The 25,649-nt window shown below is 40.3% G+C and overlaps 1 protein-coding gene across 1 annotated transcript in view; it reads right to left on the bottom strand.

Annotated features, from left to right (window-relative positions):
- Positions 1-687: 687 nt before the first annotated feature.
- Gdap2 (ganglioside induced differentiation associated protein 2) overlaps positions 688-25,649 on the bottom strand; it is a 48,360-nt gene continuing 23,398 nt past the window's right edge. Inside the window, exons 8-14 of the mRNA XM_036189842.1 lie at positions 24,422-24,581; positions 17,300-17,376; positions 16,552-16,628; positions 13,443-13,582; positions 11,422-11,476; positions 5,519-5,662; positions 688-1,911 (exon numbers count right to left, since the gene is read on the bottom strand). Coding sequence (XP_036045735.1) covers positions 1,864-1,911; positions 5,519-5,662; positions 11,422-11,476; positions 13,443-13,582; positions 16,552-16,628; positions 17,300-17,376; positions 24,422-24,581 — 701 coding nt within the window. The 3' untranslated portion in view covers positions 688-1,863. The remainder of the gene's footprint in view (positions 1,912-5,518; positions 5,663-11,421; positions 11,477-13,442; positions 13,583-16,551; positions 16,629-17,299; positions 17,377-24,421; positions 24,582-25,649) is intronic.

Below are 25,649 nucleotides of genomic sequence, written 5' to 3'. Positions count from 1 at the left end.
GGCAATGGTTTAGGCCGGCTGTCAGTTCTCGGCAGCTCAGTCCAGCATTAGCCGAGCAGGTGCATTGCTACAGTGCTCCTAGTGAGCACTGCCTCAAGTCAAAGGTCCCACAAGTGCTGTAGGGGAGGAAGCTAAACTATCAGGTAGTTTAAGGATTAAAAGGTTAAAGAAGTAAAGAAAGTAAGTTTACATCTGACATCTGATGACACAGAACGTACATACCAGGAAGTCCTTACCATGCAGGTAGACAGAACAAAGGCGTGCCTTTCATGTCTAACAGCCACACCTATCCAAGAACTAGGAGGCACTTTTTGTCTCTATGAAACCACATAAAATGATATCTTCTCTCTTCTTTTCCTCTACTGAAGAGTGTTTAGGCAAAGAGGAATGGATCCTTGGAAGCACCGACTGTTTTCACTAGCCCTTTAAATTCTCACATGAGCTCAGAATGATTCTTTTTCTTCTCTGAACTGCGAATGTGCATAATACAGTGAAGGAGATAGAGGTGGGTGGGTTTAGGCACCAAAAGGACCATAAAGACACCCACATGGAAATGATAATGCTTTGACCTTAATTCAAGAAAAAACTGTTAATGGGTAACAGATGTCTCTCGTTAAATGGCAGCATTGTAGGAGAGCCAGTAGAAAAGCTACAAAGCAGGAAGTGGTCAGAGGGTGAGGGGTGGGGTTTTTTTTTTTTTTTTTTTTTTGTGCCCCATCCCTAAACACAACTCAATCACTCAAAAGGTATCAAGGCCCATGGAATGTTGTACAGAATTCCTTTACATATATTTACTCTCATTAACATTAAGAACTAACTGAAGGCACCCTACCATACTCCCTACTCCCCCAACCCTCTGAATCCTGGAACAGCTAAATTCTTTCTAAAAGCTATTTTCATGTTACCTCTGTGAGGTAGGCTGCATAAGTCTGATTTTCACCCATAAACAAGCTAAGGCACACATAAAGCCCAAGTGGCAAAAGTCTTCTGGAGAGTGAATTATCAGGTCCTTGGATTTGTGTACTATTACACACTTCTACTCTATAATGGAGGCCATTCAAGAGATACTAGCCAATATAATCATGTATGACAGCAGTGTGGTCAGGCATGGAGTCTCAGCAAATGCTCTTTACTTAGAAGTGCTGTTAGCACATACATTCTTTAGATAAGGAGACCAATCACAATAGAAAGAGTTGAAGATACAGTCTTTGTGTTCCCCACACTGCTGAGATCAGAACAGTGTTGATCTTAACAAACCGTATAATCCAGGAAGCACTTACAGCTCACTCGTACCTTTTACCACCAAAGTGCAAGTCCTATGTTTTGCTGAAGATTTTTATAGTTTCAATCAGACACATTTCCATATTCTTGGTCCTGGACAATTCTATATTATGATCAGATCGTCCGTATAAAATGTAGATGGTATTAAAGCCAGGGTTTGAGGGAAACAATGCATCTGTTCAGCATACATTGGTTGTATACACTTTGAGAAACACTTAAATACACAAAGGAAGCGTGCACTGTTTAAGAGATGCTGTGAACAATGTTAGTGGCCTGTGTAACAGAGAGTCCAGAGTCCAGGAAACTGAAGACACTCAAAAGTTGATCCCCAGTTTCTATTAATGCTCTAAAAACAAACATTTCCATTTGATACAAATATACAAATTTAAAATGTATGCAGTTCCGTATGGCCTACCAGTTTTAGACTGTTTATGTTCCAGAAAATATATAGTCAATAAAAAAATACCAGAGAGGTGGGGACAAAAGCTCTCTGGATCTGTACAGCAAAAATGAACATCACTTCCGATAGGTGGTGAATTGTGAAATGGAATTCTGACCAAGAAGTCCTGGGAAGACGGAAGGTCACAAATCTGGTGATGGAGGATAAGATGCAAAATAAGGCCCATTTTCCTGTGGAGAGAAAAAAGATGAAAGCTTTAAGCAACGGGCAAGTTAAGAAGATGTGCAAAACAGGGACTTGCAATACATGGAAAAGTGCGTTTGAAATGTCCAGCACGTATGTGGCACTGAGCAGTCTCACTGGAGTGTGTCAGAGCTGGTGTAAAGTAGGGAGAAACCACAAGAATGGCAATGTGCTTTAGAAACAGCGAGGCTTATTGAACATCCTGGGTGCTGGACTCCTTATAGACTCCTTGGTTTCACTGCTCCTTTAAGTTCTCACATGACGTCACAAGATGGGCAACATCATTTTCCTGACAAGGAAAACGAAGAGCACACAGATTATATAAACTAAAGTGCCTCCTGGGTAACAAGCTGAGCTTAAATTTAAAGATAAGTTTGTCTTGACACTGGACACTTGCTCGATGGTGTTACCTTCTCATTGCTGATTCTTCATTTAGTTATGGGACAATAAAAACGATTTCTGAAGATTTTAGTAGCTGTCACTGTTTGGCAGCAGGCATCTTCAGGACACACCCAAGTGGCGAGGCTTGTAACAATTACAGTTCTTAGGCCATTTAGCTCCACGTCAAGATGGAGAATTAAATGCCAGAAGCTTAATGTCCAATGTAGAAAGCAACCAACTAGTGTAAGGAGAAATTCTTTGGCCCCCACTGTGGATAATCGTGGTTAAAAACAAGGCAGCTAACTTTATGGTAGGAGGGTCCTAGATTAGACTTATGACATGTAAGACTGGAGTCTCACTTTTAGGAAAAGTATTTCTTTGGCAAAGATCTTGTTTTTCAGTAAGCCACAAGCAGAAAATGCTTACTATTAATGTAAGGCAACAGTCAGGAGTGAGGAGGGAGGAGGAGGAGGAAGTATATATTGCTTCATGGCATTTACCTCCCAGTTCAGGGATCACTGAGTTAGACCTGGTCTTTCTGACACTCAAAACAACAGAACCATCTGTCTATAAGGACTAAAGACAGGCATAAAAATGAGGGGGTTGGAGTATGAGGAGACAGTGTTCAAGGATAGGCAGAGGGCACAGCATGACATTCTGCCACTACGTGCAGTGCTAAAGGGCATGGCTTTGCCATCTGGGGAGTGTTCTAGGAGGGAGAGCAGCCATTACATTCCTCTGCAGAGAAGCCAGTGTGGAAGAGCAGGGAGTGTGATGAAGACCGGCAAGTCTAAGGAAGGACTGGGCCTCAGCTGAGACCAGAGGGAAGCCATGCTGCTGAGGGCACAGGGGTTTGAAGTTAGGACACATTTAGAGTGTGACACTGGAGACAAAGTAGTCGTGGGAGATGGAGGAGAAAGCAAGTGCTTCTGATGGATGGTATTTCTGTGCCCAGAGAAGCAATGTGAGGGAAAGTCTCTCAAGATTTGGAAAGGTCCAGGTAGTGTGTTCAGTGTGTGACACGGAGTTTATGGAATGTGGACCTGAGATACCAGGGGATGGTTGGATAATGATTGGTAAGGAAAATGTAAATCATAATTGGGAAAAAGGAGTAAAGAGTTGGCATATTTTATGTTTAGTTGTGCCTTACATTTGATAGCACATAATAGGCTCTTTATTTAGTAAAGGACTGAATTGGTGTTGACTGGTATCAGTTTCAGTGGACTTAAAAAACCATTTCAAAGATTTATGTCATTTAGGAAGCCAACAGTTTCTGCAACATTAAAAGGGAACTTTGAAAAGCAGTAAAAATAATACTGAGGCAACTTTCAGAAAAGAGTGAGTCAGCATTCTTACAAATAAAATCAGAGTATATACCATTTTGACTGGTGAGAATTCTTCAGATTACTGTGATTGCTTCTAGAAATAGAGAAGCTAGTTGGTGGCTCAGTGATCTCCTGTACAGTGTGAAGTTATGTAGGAAGCTGTTTCATGGCATTGCATATCAATCAGCCATGCACCATTAGTTTGCCACAAAAATCAATGCAGATCTGAAGAGAACCCATACAGAGGTGTTCAGAATCGATTTCTCTTTGAGGATATATTTCTTGGGTCATTACTTTCTGCATATTAAAAATGCAGAATTGCTTAGATTACTGATCATGATAGACGTGCTAAAATGCATACTATGTATTTTCCTCTAAGTTTCCAGAAATGTAGCCAATTCTGAGATTTGTTTCTATTTTCTTTTTTCCCCCCATACCTGGTCAGATTTACTTGTTATCAGAAAGTCTTCTTAGATGTCCTTTTGATTCCCTGGTTATGACACCAGGCTCAATTTCTGCTCAGAGCATCTGCTCTGAAGAATGGCTGAGCTTCTGGCTCATTTTGACTCCATAACATTAAACTGCCCACTAGGTGTCCTTTCTGACACTCAAAACAACAGAAAGCTAAAACACACAGGCAAAACAAAAGCAAGCTCAAGTCTGGTGGAGTAATATTTCAGTATTTGCAGGAAAGAAATGATACATTTAGGTAGTAGCTTAGAAATGGCATTCAAATTTTGGGTATCCACATGTTCTTCTGTGCCTTCTACATTTCCTGCTATTAATTCAAGCCTGACAGGTGGGGTTCAAAGGCAGACAACAGTCAGTTGTTACTCCAGCGATCTTCAAGTAAACACAGACGGATGTAGCCTTTTCCCATCCCATATACTGAGTGATCTTTGTTCAATGATCTAGCTGCTCCAGTTACAAATCCTTTCTGTGCAACAGCCAAATGTGAAATTTTATTAGCTATTAGAACACGTTAAATATTTTGCTTTCCACATAAGGGGAACAGAAGTCATCGTTGAAGTTGGAGAAAGTTTAGAGAGAAATGTCCTGCATGACTTTTCCTTGAAGGTATACAACATGTTGCATAACAATTAGGGGAGAATGCTTTAGACTCAGTATTACTTTCCAATATGTCCTCTGGCTCATGCAGAAGAATACATAATCAGCAACAGCTAGACGAGGTGCTTGATTACTTTTGGCAAAGTTCTCAATTAAAAAAAAATATTCAAAAGGTGATGTTGTGAATACATACAATAGAAAAGAATTTTAGTGAAGTTTAAGAGATGGCATAATTAGTTCTTCAGCAACAGATCTATGAATGTACCTATAAATAACATCACTAACATGGTAGATACATTAAAAACATTACCATAATCTTCAGAAAATACAATGTGTAACAGGGCAGGAACTACTGCGAGAGGCTGCCTGACTTAATGTCTATGCTGCAAGTGGACACCAGTCCAGTTTGGCTATTCATATAGCTAAAAAAGCCTCAATCTTAAGAAACTGTCCACACAACAAAAGACCAGCTTTAAATTCATGACTGGAAAGTCCTCTTGGGTTACTGCATGAAAAATACTAAAATATTATCCCAAAGCTCACAGCTGTTGCTCTGCCAACACTTACACACTCACATGCTTACAGCTGCTGCTGTGTAGCATGTTCACACATTCATATATATGCTCACAGCTGCTGCTCTGTAGAATATACTGTGTCTCAGCACACTGCACACACAAGAGTATATCTACATATAATGAGACAAGCTCTGTGAAGTAGCCTTCTTACTATGCATGTAGCATATAACACACTAAGATGCTCACACCTGCCACTCCGTAACATACTCACACACTACACAAGGCAAAGGAGAACAGGCACTTACCCTGGCGTCATATTCAAGGACAAAAGGAGGAAAGTCTATCTGCTCTGGTGATATGGCAGAAAAGAGCTGGTGTAGGCTGTCTATATGGTGGATTTTGTCCTTCAGTCCTGAGACAGAAAAGGTGGTGAAAAACCATGTTGAGACCTGATTAATAGGAGAGAAAAATAATTTAAGCCAATAGCCACCATTAAGAATACATACACCTTTGAAATTTTATACTAGTTAAAATCTGTAATTCAAGATATTTGAAATTATATAGTAACAAGTTATTTTTAAAGTGGCGTTTGTAGTTTGTTAGTGATTTGCACAATAATTCCATAGATTACAAGGAACATCTAAAAAAGAACAATGGCATCACTGGGGCTACAATACCGAGGCTGTTCCACAGAGCTTTTGTCTCAGTGCAGATACACTCCTGTACGTACAGTATGCTGAGACTCAACACATGCTCTTGACCCGTGACTGAAGCTATAATTCCTACCTGCTAGGACGGGGAAAATGGAGGTCACTGGGTACATCACACTCCAGGGCAGGCCCCATGCCAGGAATAGTTGGCCAACACAAAATGGACTGCACAGCTTTCTTGTATTTGTTTTATTTTTTGTTTGATTGTTGTTTGGCTTGGGTTTGGATGTTGGAGAGGGGAGGGAGGGAGAGATGGAGGGAGGGAGACAGAGCACAAGTTTGGGCAAGAAGGGAGGATCTGGGAGGAGGTGGGGGTGGGGGAGAATATGATTCAAATACATTGTCTGGAAAAAGGCTTCTGCGTTATTTGGTATAATAATCAATATTTTGGTACAGTAGGTTTAGGTATCTTGGAACTCAGATATCTTTCCTTTGATAAGTGCATATGGTCCCGTTGAAGCCAATCAAAGCAGTGTGTATGTCTGTGAGTGTGTTTATTCAAACATATATACAAGGGATTTTTCTTCAGCTGTAAAGAAGAATGAGATTAATGCATTTACAGAAAAATGGATGGAAATGGAGATTATGATGTTAAGCAAAATAAACTGGATTACAAAGACAACATTACACATTTTCTCCTATATGCAGAATCCATATATAAGAAATAATAATGGGGACTGATTATGATCTAAGTGCATTATATACATGTGTGAAAATGAAACTTACCCCTCCCCCCCTTTTTTTTCTTTTTCTGGAGCTGAGGACCGAACCCAGGGCCTTGTGCTTGCTAGGTAAGTGCTCTACCACTGAGCTAAATCCCCAACCCCACCCCTCCCTTTTTATGAATATGCTTTGCTTGTTTTTAAAGGTAGAAAACCAGTGAATCTCACCTTTGTTTAAGTCACTTTTCAAAATGTAAGTGAAAAGGTTTGTTAGTTTAGAAAAAAAAAAAAAAGAAAGAAAATTTCTGGTAGCAAGTGGTATTTCTGATATCAAGACATATGGTAGGCAACAGCTACAACTTATATATTGTTTAACTATCTGATTTTTTATCAACAGGTTACATAAGAGTCCACTGCAGTAGGTGTGATAATGTTGCTATGCCCATTTACAAAAGATGGAAGCAGATGCACAGGAGTTTTCAGTGGACTGTCTAATATATTCCAAAACAGTACTAAAAACCCTAGATAGACCACAGCCACTCTGGATAGCCTTCATGTCACTTTGGGTGCTTTCCATTCATATACTGTTTTTATTAAATTCTCTTCGGTATGCTATCACATTCCTCAGTGGCTCTTCCAAACCTTTGACATATCCCAAACCCTAATATGACATACTTCCTTCCCTAATATGACATAATTCCTTCAAACTTACTTGTAAGATAGGATACATAACAGATGACACTGAACTACATTATCACTAGGTAAAGCCTATTCAAATTTCCCAAACTGGGTCAGGTGCCATCCCCCATTTCTCACTTACTGCTCTAGGCTACCCCTTCTGCTGACTCTTCCATACTCCCATTTACATCTCACTTGCAGAGACCCGAGACTTGGTCCTGCTTTCTACCATTTCAGCCACATTCATTTCTGCTCAACCTCTCTGGTTTCTGGAAGAAAATCCTGGAATGACAGTATCCACAGAGCTGGGTTCCAAGCACTTGTTAAAGGATGAATGAACTTAAGGCCTATTTTATGGTGGTCTTTGTGGCCTGGGTCATTACTGATGGCTGATGCACATCCATATTATTATTATCTGGAGGATTGACATGGAGTAGGGGAAACACGAGGCAAGATTAGAATGAAATGAGTTGAACAGTAAAGGAACTGCTCATCAAAATGAACTTGTGTTAACATGTGTTATCACACACCCTTTCTGGAAACAAGCTTCTAGAACTAGATTAGGAAGCAGTTCCGGCATGAGCTTGAAAACTCATGACAGACGCAGCTGGTGAACTAGCAGTGGCTGCGAGGAGACTGTGTGCAGGAGCTAGCCCCACACCAGCTGTCTGCTGTGCACTTCACACTTCCCTGGAGCTTTTTCTTTTCTTACCTCAAATCTTTTACATGTCTTGCTTCAGCCCTGACATCTTTATCCTCAAATCTTAACTGTTGTCCTATTTGAAGATTTCCTTGGCCCATTTTCATCCAAAGCTGCAAAAGGACATTCCTTCTAAGTGTTCCACCTGCACCTTGTGCCTCCATGCTACTGCATAACAATGAACAGTCTGGAGACATTAGAACCATGTCAGATTCATAGTCTGATGCTCAGCATTTATCTAGGAGAACTCAGCATTTGCTCAAAGAAACTAACAGATGGAGCCTGTAGCTTACTTTACCACTACTCAGGGAAAGTGCAGCACTCCTTCATAAATCACACTTCTTTCTCAGTTTCACCATCTATAAAATGAAGTTACATTTGTATGATATTTTAAGGTCTGTTGTTATCCAATTCTTTGACAGGATTCTTAAGTAGGCTATCCTGTACTGACATGGTGGGATATTGATGGGAAAGGGTTGGGGGCTGTGGTGGGATAATGCTTTTGTACACTGGTTTAATAAAACACTGATTGGCCAGTACCCAGGCAGGAAGTATAGGTGGGACAAGCAGATGAGGAGAATTCTGGGAAGAGGAAGGGCAGAGTCAGGAGTCACCAGCCAGACACAGAGGAAGCAAGATGACAAGGCAGAAATGAGAAAAGGTAGCAAGCCACGTGGCTAAATATAGATAAGAATTATAGCCGGGCGGTGGTGGCGCACGCAGTGCCTTCCAGCACTCGGGAGGCAGAGGCAGGTGGATCTCTGTGAGTTCGAGGCCAGCCTGGTCTACAGAGCTAGTCCAGGACAGGCTCCAAAGCTACAGAGAAACCCTGTCTCGAAAAACAAAAACAAAAAACAAAACAAAACAACAACAACAACGAAAGAATTATGGGTTAATTTAAGTGTAAAAGCTAGTCAGTAATAAGCTTGAGCTAATGGTCAAGCAGTTATAAATAATATTAAGTCTCTGAGCGATTATTTTATAAGTAGCTGCAGACTGCAGGGGCCCAGGCGGGACTACATGGGGCAGGCAGCACTGGAGAAGCATGGGCAGACCTTAACACATCCCATCTGCAGAAGAGAAACAGAACCTGAGAGTTTCTCCCATCTTGCCTTCCTTTTATATCCCATATATGTTGACAGGAGAAAATTATTCAAAGCAGACAGAAGTGGAAACTCAGTTAAAAGATACTGTTTGAGAGGACCCAAGAATACCAATTTGCCCCCCCCACCATTTTAGTTTTATTTGCCTTAGCTTTAAAATTTCAATTGTGTATAACACAAGCTAAAAAATATACATTAAGGCTTGCTTTCATTACTTAATATCTACAATAAAGAACTAAAGAAAATTAACAATTTTTGGAAAGAATAGTTCAGATGTTTTTGTGAATGTTAGATTTTTCCATCTAATTATTCAAAAATGCAAAGCCAAAAATAAAGGTCACAGAACATAATCCAAGAAGATACAGTTCACACATTGCACTCAGATAATCTCCTGGGGTTTACATTCTATTAGCTTTCTTTCTATCAGTAAACATGGAAGAAAAAGCAATTTAACAAGCAATTAATTTAATACCATGTTGGTCAGAATGTCTTGGAAATGACATGAACATATGGAAGTCAGAATGGTGATGATTTGATAATTTGTTAATTTTATCTCACATTTAGAAACATTCTATACATAGTTTTGATTTACTAAAATTTATATAGGATTTTATTATACATGGACCTTACTCTCTCACTACTCATTCCCCCAAATAACGGCAAGGTATTACAGTGGCATCTGGCTGCAGCCAAGGCAGCAACCCCATATCTGAACTGACTCCATGTGAAACAATCCAAGATGGTGGCAATGTCAGCTAACATTTGTGAGTGTCTATGTCAAGAGTTGTTTTCAGGGTTTGAGATGTGCCAACTCACTTCCTCCTTCTGAGTACACTGAGGTAGGCATTACTCCCACTGTGTAAAGGACTGAAGGGCTACACCACTTAGCTGAGATGGTAAATGAGATTGGTAGAACAGAGACTAGACCCTGGGCCCCCAAATCCTGCTTCTAAACTTTAGGCTGACTACTTCCCCAAACACAGAATGAAGCACTGCATGTGTCTGAAGGCGTGGCACACACAAGAATGACTAAGGCACAGAAGGGAAGGTGAGGACAGAGGAAGGAAGGAAAAGTAGAAGTGAGTCGGTGCTTCGATCCAGTTAAGTGGAAGAAAGACGCTAATTTCTTTAAAGAGGTTTGGAATATTCTCTAATACAGTTTAGATTCAAATCTGGCCTTTGCCACTCATTGTTGGTAATCTTGGGAAAGTACTTAATCCAAGTATCAATCCCCTTGCCTATGAATGGGAATGCCTCTCTTTATAAGCATACTCAAAGATAATGCAGGAAGAAACGAGACACAGCAAGTGCTCAAAATAAACAATAATAACCCTATTGGTTGTTACTATGGTAACTGGAACACAGATAGAGAAACTGTCCTTGGTTAAGAAGGAACACATTTTCATAACACTGAAAAAGGGAGGCCATAACAGAACAGGGAGCAGGTGGTGGGATGAGTTGGGATGGGGAGGGTACAGAGTTTCTTACTGATGCCTTATGCATTTGGTAAGGATGAGGCAGGTAATATGTGAAGAGGAACTAGTATGATGGGGCTGGTGGAGAATAAAGAGCCCCCAGACACTTCATCAATGTGAACAGCTACAGCAGTGAAGACTGCGAGTCCATGGAGGACTCCAAAACTCAACAGCTCTATGATTTCTCCATAAGGCGATGCACAGTAAACAGATTTTCTCTAGTCTAAGTCTCATGGGCAGGTGTGATGAAAGAGTAAAGCGCTATCAGTTGTGCCAGGCACTTACTAGAGTGGCTCAAGCGATGGGATGTGTGCTCGACTGGACATAGGAAGATGTAAGCAACAAGTATGACATTTTTAGAGCACATAAGGACCAAGGGATTAGATTTCTTGATGAAGTGAGGACTAGGCACTAAAAAAGTAATTGTGAGCAAAATAGCTACATTCAAGCCCTTACACGTTAACCCCCAAAGGTAGAACATTAAATGTGTACTTAGAATAAAATCATCACAATGATCACATCTTTGAAATCTTAAGTGACTCAATGTGGGATATTTACCAGCTGCAGGATTACACTAGGAAGGTTTCAGACAGAAAGTAACTATTGAACCAAGATACGAAAGACAAGCAGGGGTTGGCCATAAGCAGAGAGGAGAGAATGGATTCTGGGCTAACAGCACGAGCAAAGCTCAAGCACAACAAGGCAAGGCCTGGGAAGCTATGGTTGATAAGGTTGTTCAGAAGAGTACCAGAGTCAGAGACAAGCAAACATCAGGAACACAGCAACTCAGCAGTGAACACCGCAGACAAATAAGCAGTTACAGCGTCCCGAGCATGCAGTGCACTTCAGTCCAGGGTTAGTCAAAACACGAATACTGTACCTTAGAGCGGAATGTTGGATGAACAAAATAAACAGCCTTCAAATTCCTCTTGTATCTAATCAAAACAAAGTCACCGTAAGTCACACCTAGAAGTACTCATCAGTGTAGACAATCATATTTTACCTGAGTATTTAAATAAATATATTCACATGGGGGAAAAGCAGCAGGAGTTAATATATTGAATTTTGGGTAAAATGCCAGAAATACTTAAGAGAACATTTCATTTTTAAACTGTCTATTTTAAAGGAAGCACTAAATGCTGCTCCTCACTGTGACAGAGCTACCTCAAGGACAAAGTCAATTCATACTTTAAAAACATCACTGTACATTATTTTTTATACATGGTAGAGTCTCTGAGCCCAAATATATGAAATAAGTCACTCTGAAATTACTAAAATTAAAGCAAACATTAGGAACTAAAAGTTAGTCATGTTACAGTTTCTACATGACCCAGAAATTCTCCGAAGGCTTTGTACTTAATCCTCCCAATGGCTCTGAGACAGTTCCAGCACTTTAATACTCAGTGATCTGACGACCAAGAGGCAATGCCTAGAACCCAATCTGGGCCTCAGCCAGCTACTCCATGAAGCATGTTGAGCTACGTCTTGAAATTTTGTTTTCCAGTAATTTAATAATCATCATTGAGTCATATGAGGTTAATTATAAAGGACTTCAGAGAAACAGCAGGGACACTGTTTTAGCTGAGGGTTATATCAGTTGAAGGGCTAGTTAGTGGCAGAAGTAGATCTACAGTGAAGTGTAGTTTTACTACAAAATAATTCAAAGCACACTAATAGGTATTTGTTAGATAATGAAAGCATTAATATTGCTAATTAAGATAAGATTTAATGGATTGTGGAAGATAATGGAAATATATGGCAATATATCTTCTTTCCTCCCTAACTGTAAAATGGTTTTTCAACCTAACCAATAAAAACATTGTGATGTTGCATTATGTTTGGTCTTGTAGTGGGGTGGTCATTAGGATTTCCATTATTATAGCAAAGGAAACACAGTTTAATGAAAAAATTTTCTAGTTCCAAGTCAGTAGTCTAGTAAATCTAAATTCTGTATATAAAATTGTGACATCTTAGGCAATGAAAGCCATATTTTATTATTCTCTATCTTCCAGATGTAGAAAACATAAAAAGGTAACAGGACACTCAGCGCCAGACAAGGGCTCCTATGCCCTTGATCCATAAAGCCCGTCACACCCAGTTTCTCTCCTCCCTTGTTACCAACGTATGGGTAATAAAGTGAGAATGTCTCCAGAGACAAACTGGCCACTGATCTTATCTTACATGGGGGAAAGCCCACTTAAACCACAAGGAAGAAAGGTCAAAAAAAGTCTGTCTTCATGACTAACCAACTCCAAATCCCCACAAGGACACCATAAACACCTGCTTCTTTCGGTCATTAGGGAGCCCGAGTCTCCCAAACCAGCATTCTTCCCTTTTGTTCAACCTCTTCTTGTTCTAATGACAACCTTTACCTGAGAGTTTATGTCCAGTTTCAGATTTGATTTATAACCACAGGGACAAATTTCCTTGAACCTGAGACCAGTATCTCTCCCAACAGACTCACAGGTACTGGATCAAGCTAAATAATGTTTATGAGTATACTCTGGTATGTATTAACACACCATAGCAACCAAGGCTGTGCTTTCATTATTTTATACACAAAGACTAGGTAGGACACCAAACTTCTTCCAAGGCAGTCAAAAGTGGGAAGAACACAAAGAAGTTCAGTTTAGTGCAAAAGGAGGGCCTCCTATAACCAAAGTACCTAACGTAGACACACACACAGTGAAATCAAAAGGAGGGCCTCCTATAACTAAAGTACCTAATGTACGAACGGTGAAATCAAAAGGAGGGCCTCCTATAACCAAAGTACCTAATGTAGACACGGTGAAAATCCTTGTGAAAATACTCCTTCACAAATCTCTACAAATGTTTGCTACTGCTTAGTGTTAAAAGTAAAGAAGCAATACCCCCTTTTATTTATATCCAAAAATAACTAACTTGACATCAACGACATCGTAGAGTTTCTTCAGGAAGTCAGAGTCCAGGTGATTGTATTCACTGGTCAGTGTGTGAAAATATACCAAAACATATTCCTTCACAGCGATGTGATCCATCACGTGGATAAAATATAAGAGAGCCTAGAAGAGAGGAATAAAGACCGTTTTTTCACAGTAGTTTACTTCCGAGAGGCCTAGAGAGGGGAAACCCCTCCCCTAAAATTAATCTAATCTATACCCGTAATTGCAGAGGGGAAGATTAGGTCAGTGAGGATGAATTCTCTTAGAAAGTGAGTCATCCCATCATTTAGTGATGCTTTCAAAGGCTGTGGCACAGTCCTTCTCTGTGATATGCTAAGTGAAGGAAGAGGATAATCAATCTCTGGCCTCTGAAATAACTCTTCAGATACCAGGAAGAGCTCTTGGATGAACTATCAGATTTCTTCTATCTAGGTCAATGATGTCAAAGCATTTAGAACCAAGATTTAATAGTTCTTATAATTTTAATAAAATCCACAAGTCTTCAAGATTCTGTTTTCATTCCATCAAGTTTTCTACATTGATGAACAGACACAGACTCAGGACAAGGCACAGAGCACTGATGCATGGAGCCACTCCTTCCATGCTCCCCTGGAAGCTTAGCACTTTTAATGCTTATCTGAATGAGGAAAGTGGAGGGCTTGGTGGATGGCAACACACCGGGCAACATTTCTAGAACTCAAGAGGATAATCTAGGATGAATCTGTTTGGTTAGGGGTGTATTCTATTTTAAGAAATTTAAGAGAGACACTAAAAACAAAATGAGAAATATAACCCAAGTAGGGCTGACGTGACCTAGTGGTTTGGCTGTAAACAACTGCAAAGAGTAAGCTAAACTACATCAACCAAAAGGATTACCAAGCGGGCTGTTTTCCAGTTCCTCCTCAGCGGAGTCCTTGGCATTAATGTGGATTAGGACTGAGCTGTGGGCACAGCAGGCAGAGGAGGACATTAAGAACACAGTCATTGTGTAACTGTTACCTGGTCTGAACCTCACAATAAGTCTCAGTTTTTAATATGAAATGACATGTCATGAAATCAGGAATGCTGTGCAAGTATACACCAAGATCAAATGTAGGGTTATGTTCTTAGAAGCCATACTACTGATGGTAAGAGGGAACGGCACACTGACTATTAAGAACACAGATGGCTGCAAACAAACTTACGACGGAATTTACCAGGTGAGTCTTTCTCTCTCTATGAACAGACTTATCCCTAATAGTCCTCCTCTTCCTCTCCTCAGACTACCTCTTTGTCCTTTTGATCATTTCTTACTCTCACACTTGGGCAAATTAGAACACTCCTCCTGGCTTCAAATTCTCTATCTGTAAGTTATTCTACTCTTGTTTATAGGACTAGCCAAAAAGAGAAAGCTGTGGGGGACAAATTCTCCTCGAAATAAGAAAATAAATTTAAAAAATATTTATTTTTAATTGTGTGTGTGTGTGTGTGTGTGTGTGTGTGTGTGTGTGTGTATCTATGAGTGTACACCATGTGTGTAGGAATGCACAGTGACATCAGATTCTCTGAAGCTGGAGTTCTAGGCAATTGTGGGCCATCCAATGCGGGTGCTGCAAATTGAGTCCTATCCACTCTTACGGCTGAGCCATCTCTGCAGCCCCAAAGAAATCCACTTGGAAACACTTCTGCCTTTTACTTATTAGTTTCCCTATTGATCCATCTCTCCTCTCCACTATACTTGCTTCAGTCTCTCTCTCTGCCCATCCCCCATGTTGGAGACTGAACCCAGGGCCCCATGGACTCTCCATGAACACTGTACTCTGAGCGGTATCTCCAGCCTCTTAGAACCATAGTGTTTAAGAGACACAGAATATTCCATTTGTGGGTATGCCATTATCAGCTATTGGACATTTAAGTTACAACATTTTGCTATATAGGACCCTGTAAGACACTGGCCTCACTGCTTTCACATATTCACCCAAATACTACTGACCAAAAGTCTGAGAGCTTAGAAGTTCTGATCAGTCTAAATAGCTTTGTTTTACCTTCAAATTATATGTACTTTCTCCTTTAAAGTATGTTATGTTTACTGTGGTTAATACACATGGGTCAATTACAACTTATTTTTTGTACTTATTTTCTAATGGAATTGATGTTTTGGGGAAGTGTGTGTGTGTGTGTGTGTGTGTGTGTGTGTGAACATTCTAATAGAATATCTTTTATCTAGTCTTTGGTAATTTCATTCATGTTAACAGTGTATCGTATCTACTCCCCCCCCCCACTCTAAGCACCCCAACATGCCCTGGTCCCCACTTGATGACCTTTTTCTTTTGTAACAGTGTCTGAGTTCAGTGAGTTCTGCCTTCTGGAATGCTGACTGAAGAGCTCTATTTAGCTCATGGCTCTACTGTCCCCTAGTGAGTATTCACATTCAGCAGTTGCAGGATTTACAATGACTTCCCCCTTGGGAGTATTTTCTTATATAAAATCTCAGGAATAGAATCACTGGGTCGATGAATACATTTACAGTTTCAATTCATCTTTGGAGACAATAGTTATTTACAAGTTCTTACTAATTCTCAGGCTGGGAAAAATGACATTTTGAATTGCCTTTTTATATAACTAGTTGGGTTGGACAATTTTTTCCTTTCATTTAACAGTTTCAACTGTTTTTTTCCTTTTTCTTTTAGGAGCATCTACTTCTGTTCTCTGCTACCACAAAGAAGGATGATGGAATTACATTATCTTGCTATCCTGCGCAAACTACACCTCTGGTTTACTCTTTCTAAGTAGATATTCAAGTGTTAATTCCTCCCCCCCTTTTTTTTTTCAAAGAATACTTACAATGCAGGATACTTCTAACCAAAAGCTTGCCAGTTACATCCTATCCAGATAAAATAGCTGGAGTAATATGAGAGCCGTCTAGCATGTTTCTCCTACAGAGGATAAGCAACCCCTACCTTACCCGAAATGATGCATACTGATTCCCAGGGGATGCTATTCCATTACAGATCCACAATTCATCTTATCTGTGTTGGAGACCCTTATTACCAAATGATCTCTTCTTATTTTACACATCCACTGATTTGTAGAAGCCGTTTATGGCTTACCTTGTCCATATCTATCAATGTCACAGGAATGTTTCTTCCAACTACCACCATCACTGTGCGGCCACAGTTATCCACACCTACGAGAGGAGGTGTAATCAGGACCCAGAAACCTTATTACAAGACCAGTGTTTGTCCTGCCAAATATTATGTATTTGACTGGATAATTTTATTCATTCAAAAGGTAAGAAATGAGATACACAAACTTCTTAATTTATATCATTAGATTTATTTATATCATTCTATCTTTTATTGTTAGGTAAACACTTTTTCTTCCTTGTTTTTAAAGCTTTATGAAATTCTGACCACAGTTCTGACTTTAAGATTGTTTAAAGATTTTAAATTAGCATAACTTATGGTATTTTTTATAAATAACCATTTTATTTAAGTTCATCACAATGTTTAATAATATTAGTGACCCAGGAAATACTAGGAGCACTCAATTGAAAATTAATAGGTAATGCCTGAAACAAAATCCAGTAGAGGAAGTGGGGATGGAGAGGGCTATGAGCTGTGAATTTTGTTTTGACAAAGGCATAGGACTCTTTAGAAGCAGAAGAATTCTAACAGGAAAGACATCCCAGGAGAGACCCTAAGAAAACACTAGAGGTTAGTATGTCTAAGATCCTCATGATGTGCAAAAGCTATTGACATCAGCACAAAACACTGTGTTCACAGAGCAAAACCCAGTCTCTCATAGCATAATGAGTCAGAGTCTTAATTAGCAAGACTAAGCAGTCATTAAGCTCACCTGTTTGGTATAAGGCTTTCAGAGAAGCAATATCAGACAGGTCCTCAGATCTTGCTTGGCACAACCAGCGGTTATAACTAGACAAATAAAGGATACAATCATTACAGCAAATGCTGGCAAGTTACTTTTGCAAATAGAACCCATTTTAATATCTTTTGCCGACCAAAACGAACTGATACTTTATTACAACAAAGAGTTAGAGGCCATTGCACCATGCAGAATCTTGTTATTGATAAATGTGCATTAGTGAGAAAATGTGTATATACCAATGGCTGAAAACACTTCTTATGGTAAGTGAAGAGCATACAGGTAAGTGGCTAAGACGTCAAGAATTCAAAATAACATAATTAAAGAATACTGTTATTTTCTGTATTACTATGAAAAACGTAAAAGGAAGAGTCTCAGTGTTAGATCTCCAAATTGGATAATAACTAGTTAGCAAAGATACCATGAGTGCTTGGGAATATTACAGTGAACAGACAACAGGATGACTGCCCTCACGGAGTCATATCACACCAGAAAGACATAAAGTGCTGCACATACTATACAGGACCACAAGGGAGGCAGGAAGTTTTATCTGGCAAGTCAGACATTTTATGATTGGTTAATGAAGCTGGAATTGATACCCTACTTATTATGCCATATGAACTAATTTAGCTTTGGTGAAAAGGAGGCTACAAATGATGTTAATGGTCAAGTTAATATTTCAGCTTTTTTTTTTTTTTTTGAGATGGGCTCACTCTATTATGCAGCCTCCACTGACTAGAATTCACTATGTAGACTAGGCTACCCTAGTCAATCTCAAATGCAGAGATCTGCCTGTTTCTGCCTCCTGGGTGTTGGGATGAAATGTGTGTGCCACCACATCCAGTTCAAGTTAATCTTAATAGCTAATTCACCAGACCACTCACAACTGCCTATAACTCCAGGGGTTCCGATGCCATCTTCTGACCTGTGCAGGGACCTGTACATAAGTACACATACACATAGACACAGAAACAGACACAAAATTTTAAAAAGTATTTTTAGGTATGGAAGATATCTACAACTTCTTTGAGTTTTAATTTTCTTTAAAGTTCTTAAATCTACCTAAAATTATTTCTAGTCCATGGTGAAAAATCTAGAGTAGCATAAATGTCTATCTTGTTAAGTCTGGTCAGTGATTAATAATTTGAGATCACTCCAGGAATAGATTTTGACAGACAAAACTATATATGTGTGTTTTGTAGAGCTTATGGTTTACATTTGTGATTTACAAAAGATTCGAGTCACAGCTATGATCTTGGTGCTTTTCTGGTTTGTTTGTGCAGACCACAGGTACATCAACGCAGTACCTGCAGACTGTGGCCGTCGGGTTTCTTCTTTATCTAGGTACGCCTCCTCCACAGTAGAAGGTATCACTCATGGCTCCTTGCTCACTAGGAGTGCTTTCCCTTCCACTACTCAAAGAACTGTTTTATATTCTCACAGATATTCCCACTGAAAACTTCCCTCTGTCTTCTGCATATTCCAATAAAGACAAACAATTCTCTATTCCAATCCCAAAGTCAAAGCTGAAAAAGGAAAATAGAAGAAAAATAGTTCCTACAGCTGATTTCAATGAATAAATTCTATTATGTGCCAGGCAAAGCATAACCATCAAGTACAAACTATCAAGGAAAGCAAGTTGTGAACGCAGAAGAACCACTCCACTGAGCCATTAGGCTGGTCCTAAAGGCAGAGATACTGATTGCTTTCCAGTGGGTTGCAACTGACTGAGGTTACATATTGTCCCCACAAGGCTAACATAAGCCAATTTCTTACAGTTAATTCCCATACACCTACACAGCCAAAGAATGATTGGTGAAGAAAATTTGAACAACATTACTCTTAAAAGCACAGGACCTTCATGGGTCTGGCACCAGATCCTCTATGTATATGTTATGGCGGTTAGCCTGGTGTTGGGAGACTCCTAACAGTGGGAACGGGTATATCTCTGACTCTGGTAATGTCTGCTCTTCTTCTCCTATTGGGTTGCCTTGTCCAGCCTCGATGAGGGGCTTTTGCCTTGTCTTATTATCTTGTTTTATCCTGTTTGGCTGTTGTTTCTTGGAAGCCTGGTCCTTTCTGAAGAGGAAACAGGAAGTGGATCTGGGAGAGAAAGAGGTGGGAGGGAACTGGGAGGAGTGGAGGAGGGGAAACTGTGTCTGGGATGTATTGTATGAGAGAAGAATCTATTTTCAATAAAAATAAATAAATTAACCTATTTAGATAAAGCCCGTTGTCTGAGAGACAAGTCAACCTGGAATTAAACGCTGTGTCCTACACTTGTCCTTTCTGTCCTGCTTCCCCAGGTTCACTATAAGTGAACTTGAACACTTTCCTGTGTACAGGAAAGAGGCTGTACCTGTCTTGTTTGTCTCTGCATTACTAGATGTACCCCAGCACATGACTATGTCAGTAAGGGATTCATATTTAATAATTAATGAGATGATGCCTTTGTGTGAGAAGTGATGTTAGCATCACAGGCAACTGGATGTTAAGCATTAATCAAGAGCCATTAAGGAAAGGAAACAAAGTATTCCAGTGAAATAATCTTTTCCTCCCAATGTCTTTTCCCCACTGTAATACTTTCAAAAGCTGTAACTGAAAAGTTGCTAGTTTGCTTCCTAACAAATTCTACCTTAGATACATCCAAACCACTCAAAATAGACAAAACACTTAGGTGCGGATTAGGGCCGTGTTCATTTTTTCAGATTTTGTAAAGAGCTGGTGCACAGACACTGATGTGTGGTGAATGGACAGTGAGGAGTCAGTGAAGGAGAGCTGGAGGTTTCCAAAAAGACTACTAGTCAACATAAGGGTGACTGAGCAGTGTGTGCTTCAGGAAAAGCAGAAGTCCATCTTTTTAAATGCAGCCCTGTAATCTCAAGCAGGCAGAGAAGTGGCTTCTAGCTCTGGCATCTCATAAACTCAACAGTCATCAGCTCTAAACTATTTGGTCTCAGGACCCCTCCATGTTTATATCTACCAATATTCACCATATTGGAAATAACACAACTCTAAAAGCATTTACTTATCTGATTTAAAAGAAATTTTGAATTTACTATCTGAATACATCCTTTAATGTAAAAAATATCTGTGCTTAGGAAGACGAGCTATCCTCTTAATTTCACAATTCTCTTCACTATCTGAAAGACCCCATACTCTAGCCTGCATTTGGTCTCCTGCAGCATCCTAGGTTAAGGAGCGCCAAGAAAACTAAACTGAACACTGTGAGAATGAGAATTAGTGACTAATGAAGACAGTGTGGCCTCCCAGGCCCTGGAGGGCACCAGGTTCCCTGGGCCACACTTTCGAGAAGCACCGTTACCACTATTTCAGCAAAATAAGCAGAGGACCATGTTCCTCAGGCTGCTTCTGTACCAGGACCAGGAGTCCTCACCCAGCTACAGCCACACACAACCTTCCTTCAACCTTCCTCTCAGTGTTGTGAGAGAAAAACAACTAAGCTGAGCCCCACACCAGTCACAAACAGCCAGCTAGCTGGCTCCTACCCAAATCTGGCAAATACCTCTTGGCAAGCTCAGGCCATCACTACCACCACTTCCACTTTCAGTCCCGAGACTTCTTGTACCCGAATGCTGCCTGAACCATGAATGCTTCTACGCTCAGAAGAACTGGCAAACTTGTCTTGTCTAGAGTTTTCTTTTAGCAGCACTCTCCAGTGTTCAGCAGTACAGATGAAAGGCCCACCTCCAGTTGCACAAAAGCCACCTACATGGGAAGCCAGACAGTCTCAGCAATAGCTTTCCTGGACAGCAGAGCACTCAGGCCTTGCTTTCCTGCTGCGGCTTTGCTGCCGCTCAGTGGTAACTGGATGTGCCCGATACCCTGATCACTGGCCAGAACTTCTGCCTTAAAGTATTCAGCACCTCTGACAGCCACTCAGTGGGCTCACTCAGACCTTCAGGACTATTCTATTTATGTCTGCATCTGGGACATGTTCTTATAAAGTGTCTAAAGTCTACCATGCTTGACTCTCCAGATCAAGGCCTTCCACCAGGAAAGGGTACTATTTTACATGCTCTATGTATTTCCTTTTCTAGAACCTACCTTTTTTTTTTTAGAGCAATTTATCAGAAAATGCAGAATCTGTACATATGTGTTCAATTTAATACTGGCCTGAACTAGTAGTTAGTAAGTGAAACAAATCAACTCCTGTAGAAAAATAAGATAAACAACCAGCTTGGAAGAAAAAAAAGGCAGACTCTCTTCCATGGAAAATGAAAGGTTATTGGAGCCGAGGGAGGCAGGGGAAGAGAGGGGCAGAGAGAAAAGGAGTGCATGGCACACGTGCAGCAGTCAGGAGAACTGGAAGAAGTTCTTTCCTTACCCACATGGGACCCAGGCAGCAGACTCGGGGAGCCAGCTTGGCACGAGCACCTTTGCCCACTGAGCCATGCTGCCAGCCCAGTTGCTTTTCATGGAACATAACTTTTACTTCAAAAGCTGACTGGTAGACAAACTATGGCTTTTTAACGTGAACTGTTCTCTTTAAAAATGAATAAAATGATCCTATCTTTTCAAGAGAAATAAACAGCAAGACTTTGCTGCCAGTGATAAAATCTGAGCCCAATATACATTCCATACACTTGACTGTGGAAAGTTGATGTCTTCTCCACATCATCTTTTTTCATTGTACTGTCCTAGCTGGCCTGAAACTCAAGAGAGATTCCACCTGCTTCTGCCCCCTGACTGCTGGGAGTGAAGGCGTGTCTAGCAGGCCCGGCTGAGAAGCTTGGCTTTTGCGTCAGACTGGTGCTGGGATTACTATGTTTTGATACTGTATAATGAAGCAAGTAGATACAGTTCTGAGTGAATCCCTACTTTCCAAAAAAAGACCTAGGCATCACATCATAAGCCACGCTCGCTCGTTCGCTTGCAGTGCATGACAAGCCAATGTATTTTAAAACAGAATACAGAAACTCAGCAGTGTGGGTCTGGAGAGGGTACTAGAGAGTCAAGGCACTTGCTTCCAGGTCTGGCGATGAGAGCTTGATCCCTAGGAACCCATATGGCTCCTGCAAGTTATCCTCTGACCTCTGCATTTTGTGGTGGGCGGGCGACAGACAGACAGACAGACACACACACACAGACACACACACACACACACACACACACACACACACACACACACACACACACACACGCTAGCCCACATGCACACAGACATAAATAAATAAAAAAAAATCAGAATGGGTAAGGTTTGAGATCCTGTATTACAACTAAATGCTACAACTAAATGCTAGGTAACCATTATTTATCAAATTCTGTGACATGCACAGAAACATATCTGATTCCTTAAAAGACTTGAAAAGTCTCCTTTGCTTCCAATTCTATATTTGAGTGGTGTCATAGCTCCTTCATATAAAACAACTTACTACAACAGTCTGAAGGATGCTATTAGATTCTAGTCATCTTCATTTATATCAATTGAACATTTTGCAAGATCTTAATATAAAAGACAAAATTAGTTAACTGTTGAAAAAATATGATTGTTCACTTATAAATGAATTAATAATTTCTGATATGGTAAGTATTGATAGATATAACCCAGGTGGGCACAAGCCCTCTGAGATCCTCAACCATTTATAAGAGTGCGAGGGGGGTTTGAGAACAACAGACAACTCACAAGCCATGACACACAGAGACAGATCACAATGGTGTGGCAAGGGAGCCCAGTCACTGTATTTAAAGAAAAAGGTTTGCCAGAAGACACGACACCAAGTTTAGAAACTATGGAGCCTGTCATTTGGTCCATCCTTTGAAAACTTGTCCACTGGTTCCCTCTAGTGGTAAATTTGCTTCTGTTATTTGCAGATTGGAGGAAAGTGAAAACTTGGGACTGAGGAGACAGAAAATGTTAATTCTGGCTGGGGGAGAGGGAGCCATTTTCTTCAGTGGTGTCCATAGGTGAGTTGTACAGGCTCTAGTAAATACCCTCCCTCCCAAGCTCATGGAGGCAACCCTAATTAAACTCAGCGGGCTCCAAAACAAGCCAGAAAGCAGAAGAGGGCCTCACTGAGGAGGAGTTCAAGTGAGACTGGGAAGGTGTAGGAAAGGGTAGGTAACAAGAGGTGAAAATGATGAAGTGCATCATATAGATGTATGGAACTCTCAAGTAAATAATGTATGAGAATTGTGTTTGTACGGGACTTGAGATCATCTAGTCCAACTTCCATCCTATGACTGGAGACTGACACCATAGAAGTACCATATAAACAGTATGATATGCTGTGGTAGGCTGTGAAAAAGCAAAATAGGAGAGGCAGGTCTTTTAGACCTAACAGGTAAGGTTTGAGAAGCATTGCTTGACAGCTGAAACCTGAAAAATGGACTGGATTGAGGGAAGAGAAGATTCCAATTAAAATGAATGGTAGGGGCCAAAGCTCAAAAATAAGGCAGACCGGTTAGCTCAGTACTGAAGAAAGCCACAGTGATGTATTTTATCGAGTTTGCCTATACCCACTGCAATTATCTGATGCTCAGTCTATGAGATGTTATCCTTTACCAACTCTCAGAGGGAATAGAGAGCCGACTACAATTTAATTTTTTCTTTACAATTTTTGAAAAGCAGCTAGCTTTACTATTATCTTTGGAAAAACACAAAGTACCAAGCTCCATCTCTGATTTTAAAAGGATTAATTCGGAATTGCTTTAGTATTAGAAACACTTGGAGAAAACAGAATGTGAAGGTCCTTAGGGTAAGTTGGGGAGACAGACATAAAACTCGTCAGCTGAAGAAAATTTTAACTGCTTCAGTGATAAATGCACAGCAGAAACCTTGTAAGTGCATTTCTTTTCTTCTAATTTCCCTGTTTAGAATATAACCTCACATGGAGGCATGGCAATTCGAGCCCACACTGGGTAAAAGCTCTGAAACCAACCATGCATCTCACCACTGAATCCCGATTCCCCACACGAACAGACTCAAGTTTCGACTCTGCAGCAGCTACAGAATGGGGACAGGACTCTCTTCCTCAGCCATCACGAAGATTAAACAAGAGGAACTTTGTGTGTCCAGGAAAGCATCTCGCAGACCCCTGACTTCACACTAACAGTCTGAACAGTCTGCCTTACTTTCTTTGATGCTGCTTCTGCAGGGCAGCTTCTGACAACTGTCCCTGGAGGATCAGTTTTCTTTGCTTGTCAATATCTCCTTCCATTCGAGCAAAAGCATGAGAACCAATGAAAGACAGATCCACTCCCAAGCCGTCATCCTCATCTTCCTCTTGGTTGTCTGCAAGGAAAGGACCATCAGCAGAGAGCTACGGAAGCAGACAGCAAAACTGACAAGTGCTGTGAGGCAACGAAACAAAGCAGAGAATCTCAAACCCAGGGTTAAGATCATGATTCTGAAATGACACTGAGAAATCCCAAGTCCTGAAATAATAAAATAAAAGCAACTAATCTATTCCCTAAGCCGATTTCCCGATCAGGCACAAAAAGTGTGTGAGGTGTGTTTCCGTTCAAGGGGTTTATGGTCTTATATAGGTGAAGGTTGATGGAAGCTTTTTATAGTATAGATTCAGAAGGGCTCCCATCGTAATATACTCTCTGCCTGTAACTTTCAACTTATATGAGTATAAAACCTAAAGAAATAACATGCTATAGTATTCTTATCATAACTATTTAATGTTAACTGTGACCTTTAGAGGACACTGTTAAAAGTGATCAAAACTTGAAAATTTAAGGTGGTAATATACTCAATTACTATTTCAACAGTTCCTTATGAGCTTAGAAACTCCATTCAGCTGAGCATGTTGTTATGACCACCTACAAATCCTCAAATACAAGCCCTTCATCTTTGCTGGCTGGTGTTTTACAGTAGTCTAGCTTCCTGAAGAGGAAAATTAAGAAAAGCAAAAGTTGAACCATTATACATTGCTGGTAGGAATATAGTTTGTAAAGCCACTATGAAAATTATTATGAAAGTTCCTCAAAAAGCTAAAACTAGAATTACCTCATGACTCAACCATATCATTCCTGGAGATAAACCCCAAAGAACTGGTAAGCATACCAGAGACATCTGCTTATCCACGTTTATTACTGCACCATTCACAACAGTCAAGATATGGGATCAGCCTAGATGGTCGTAAGAGATGGAAGGATAAAGTGTGATACACCCACACACACCAGAGTTTTATTCAGCCATAAACAATGAGGAAATGGTGACCTGCAGAAAAATGGATGAAACTGGAGATTGTTAGGCTAGGGAAAACAAGCCAGGTACCAAAAGACACATATCACATTGCTTTTCCTCATATGTGGAATCTAGATTTTATAAAGATGTAACATGGAAGTGTGT

The sequence above is a fragment of the Onychomys torridus genome, chromosome 6 (genome assembly GCF_903995425.1).
Source record: "Onychomys torridus chromosome 6, mOncTor1.1, whole genome shotgun sequence".
NCBI classification, from domain to species: domain Eukaryota; kingdom Metazoa; phylum Chordata; class Mammalia; order Rodentia; family Cricetidae; genus Onychomys; species Onychomys torridus.
Note: the sequence above shows the minus strand (reverse complement) of the source record. Positions and strands in the feature narration are given on the sequence as shown.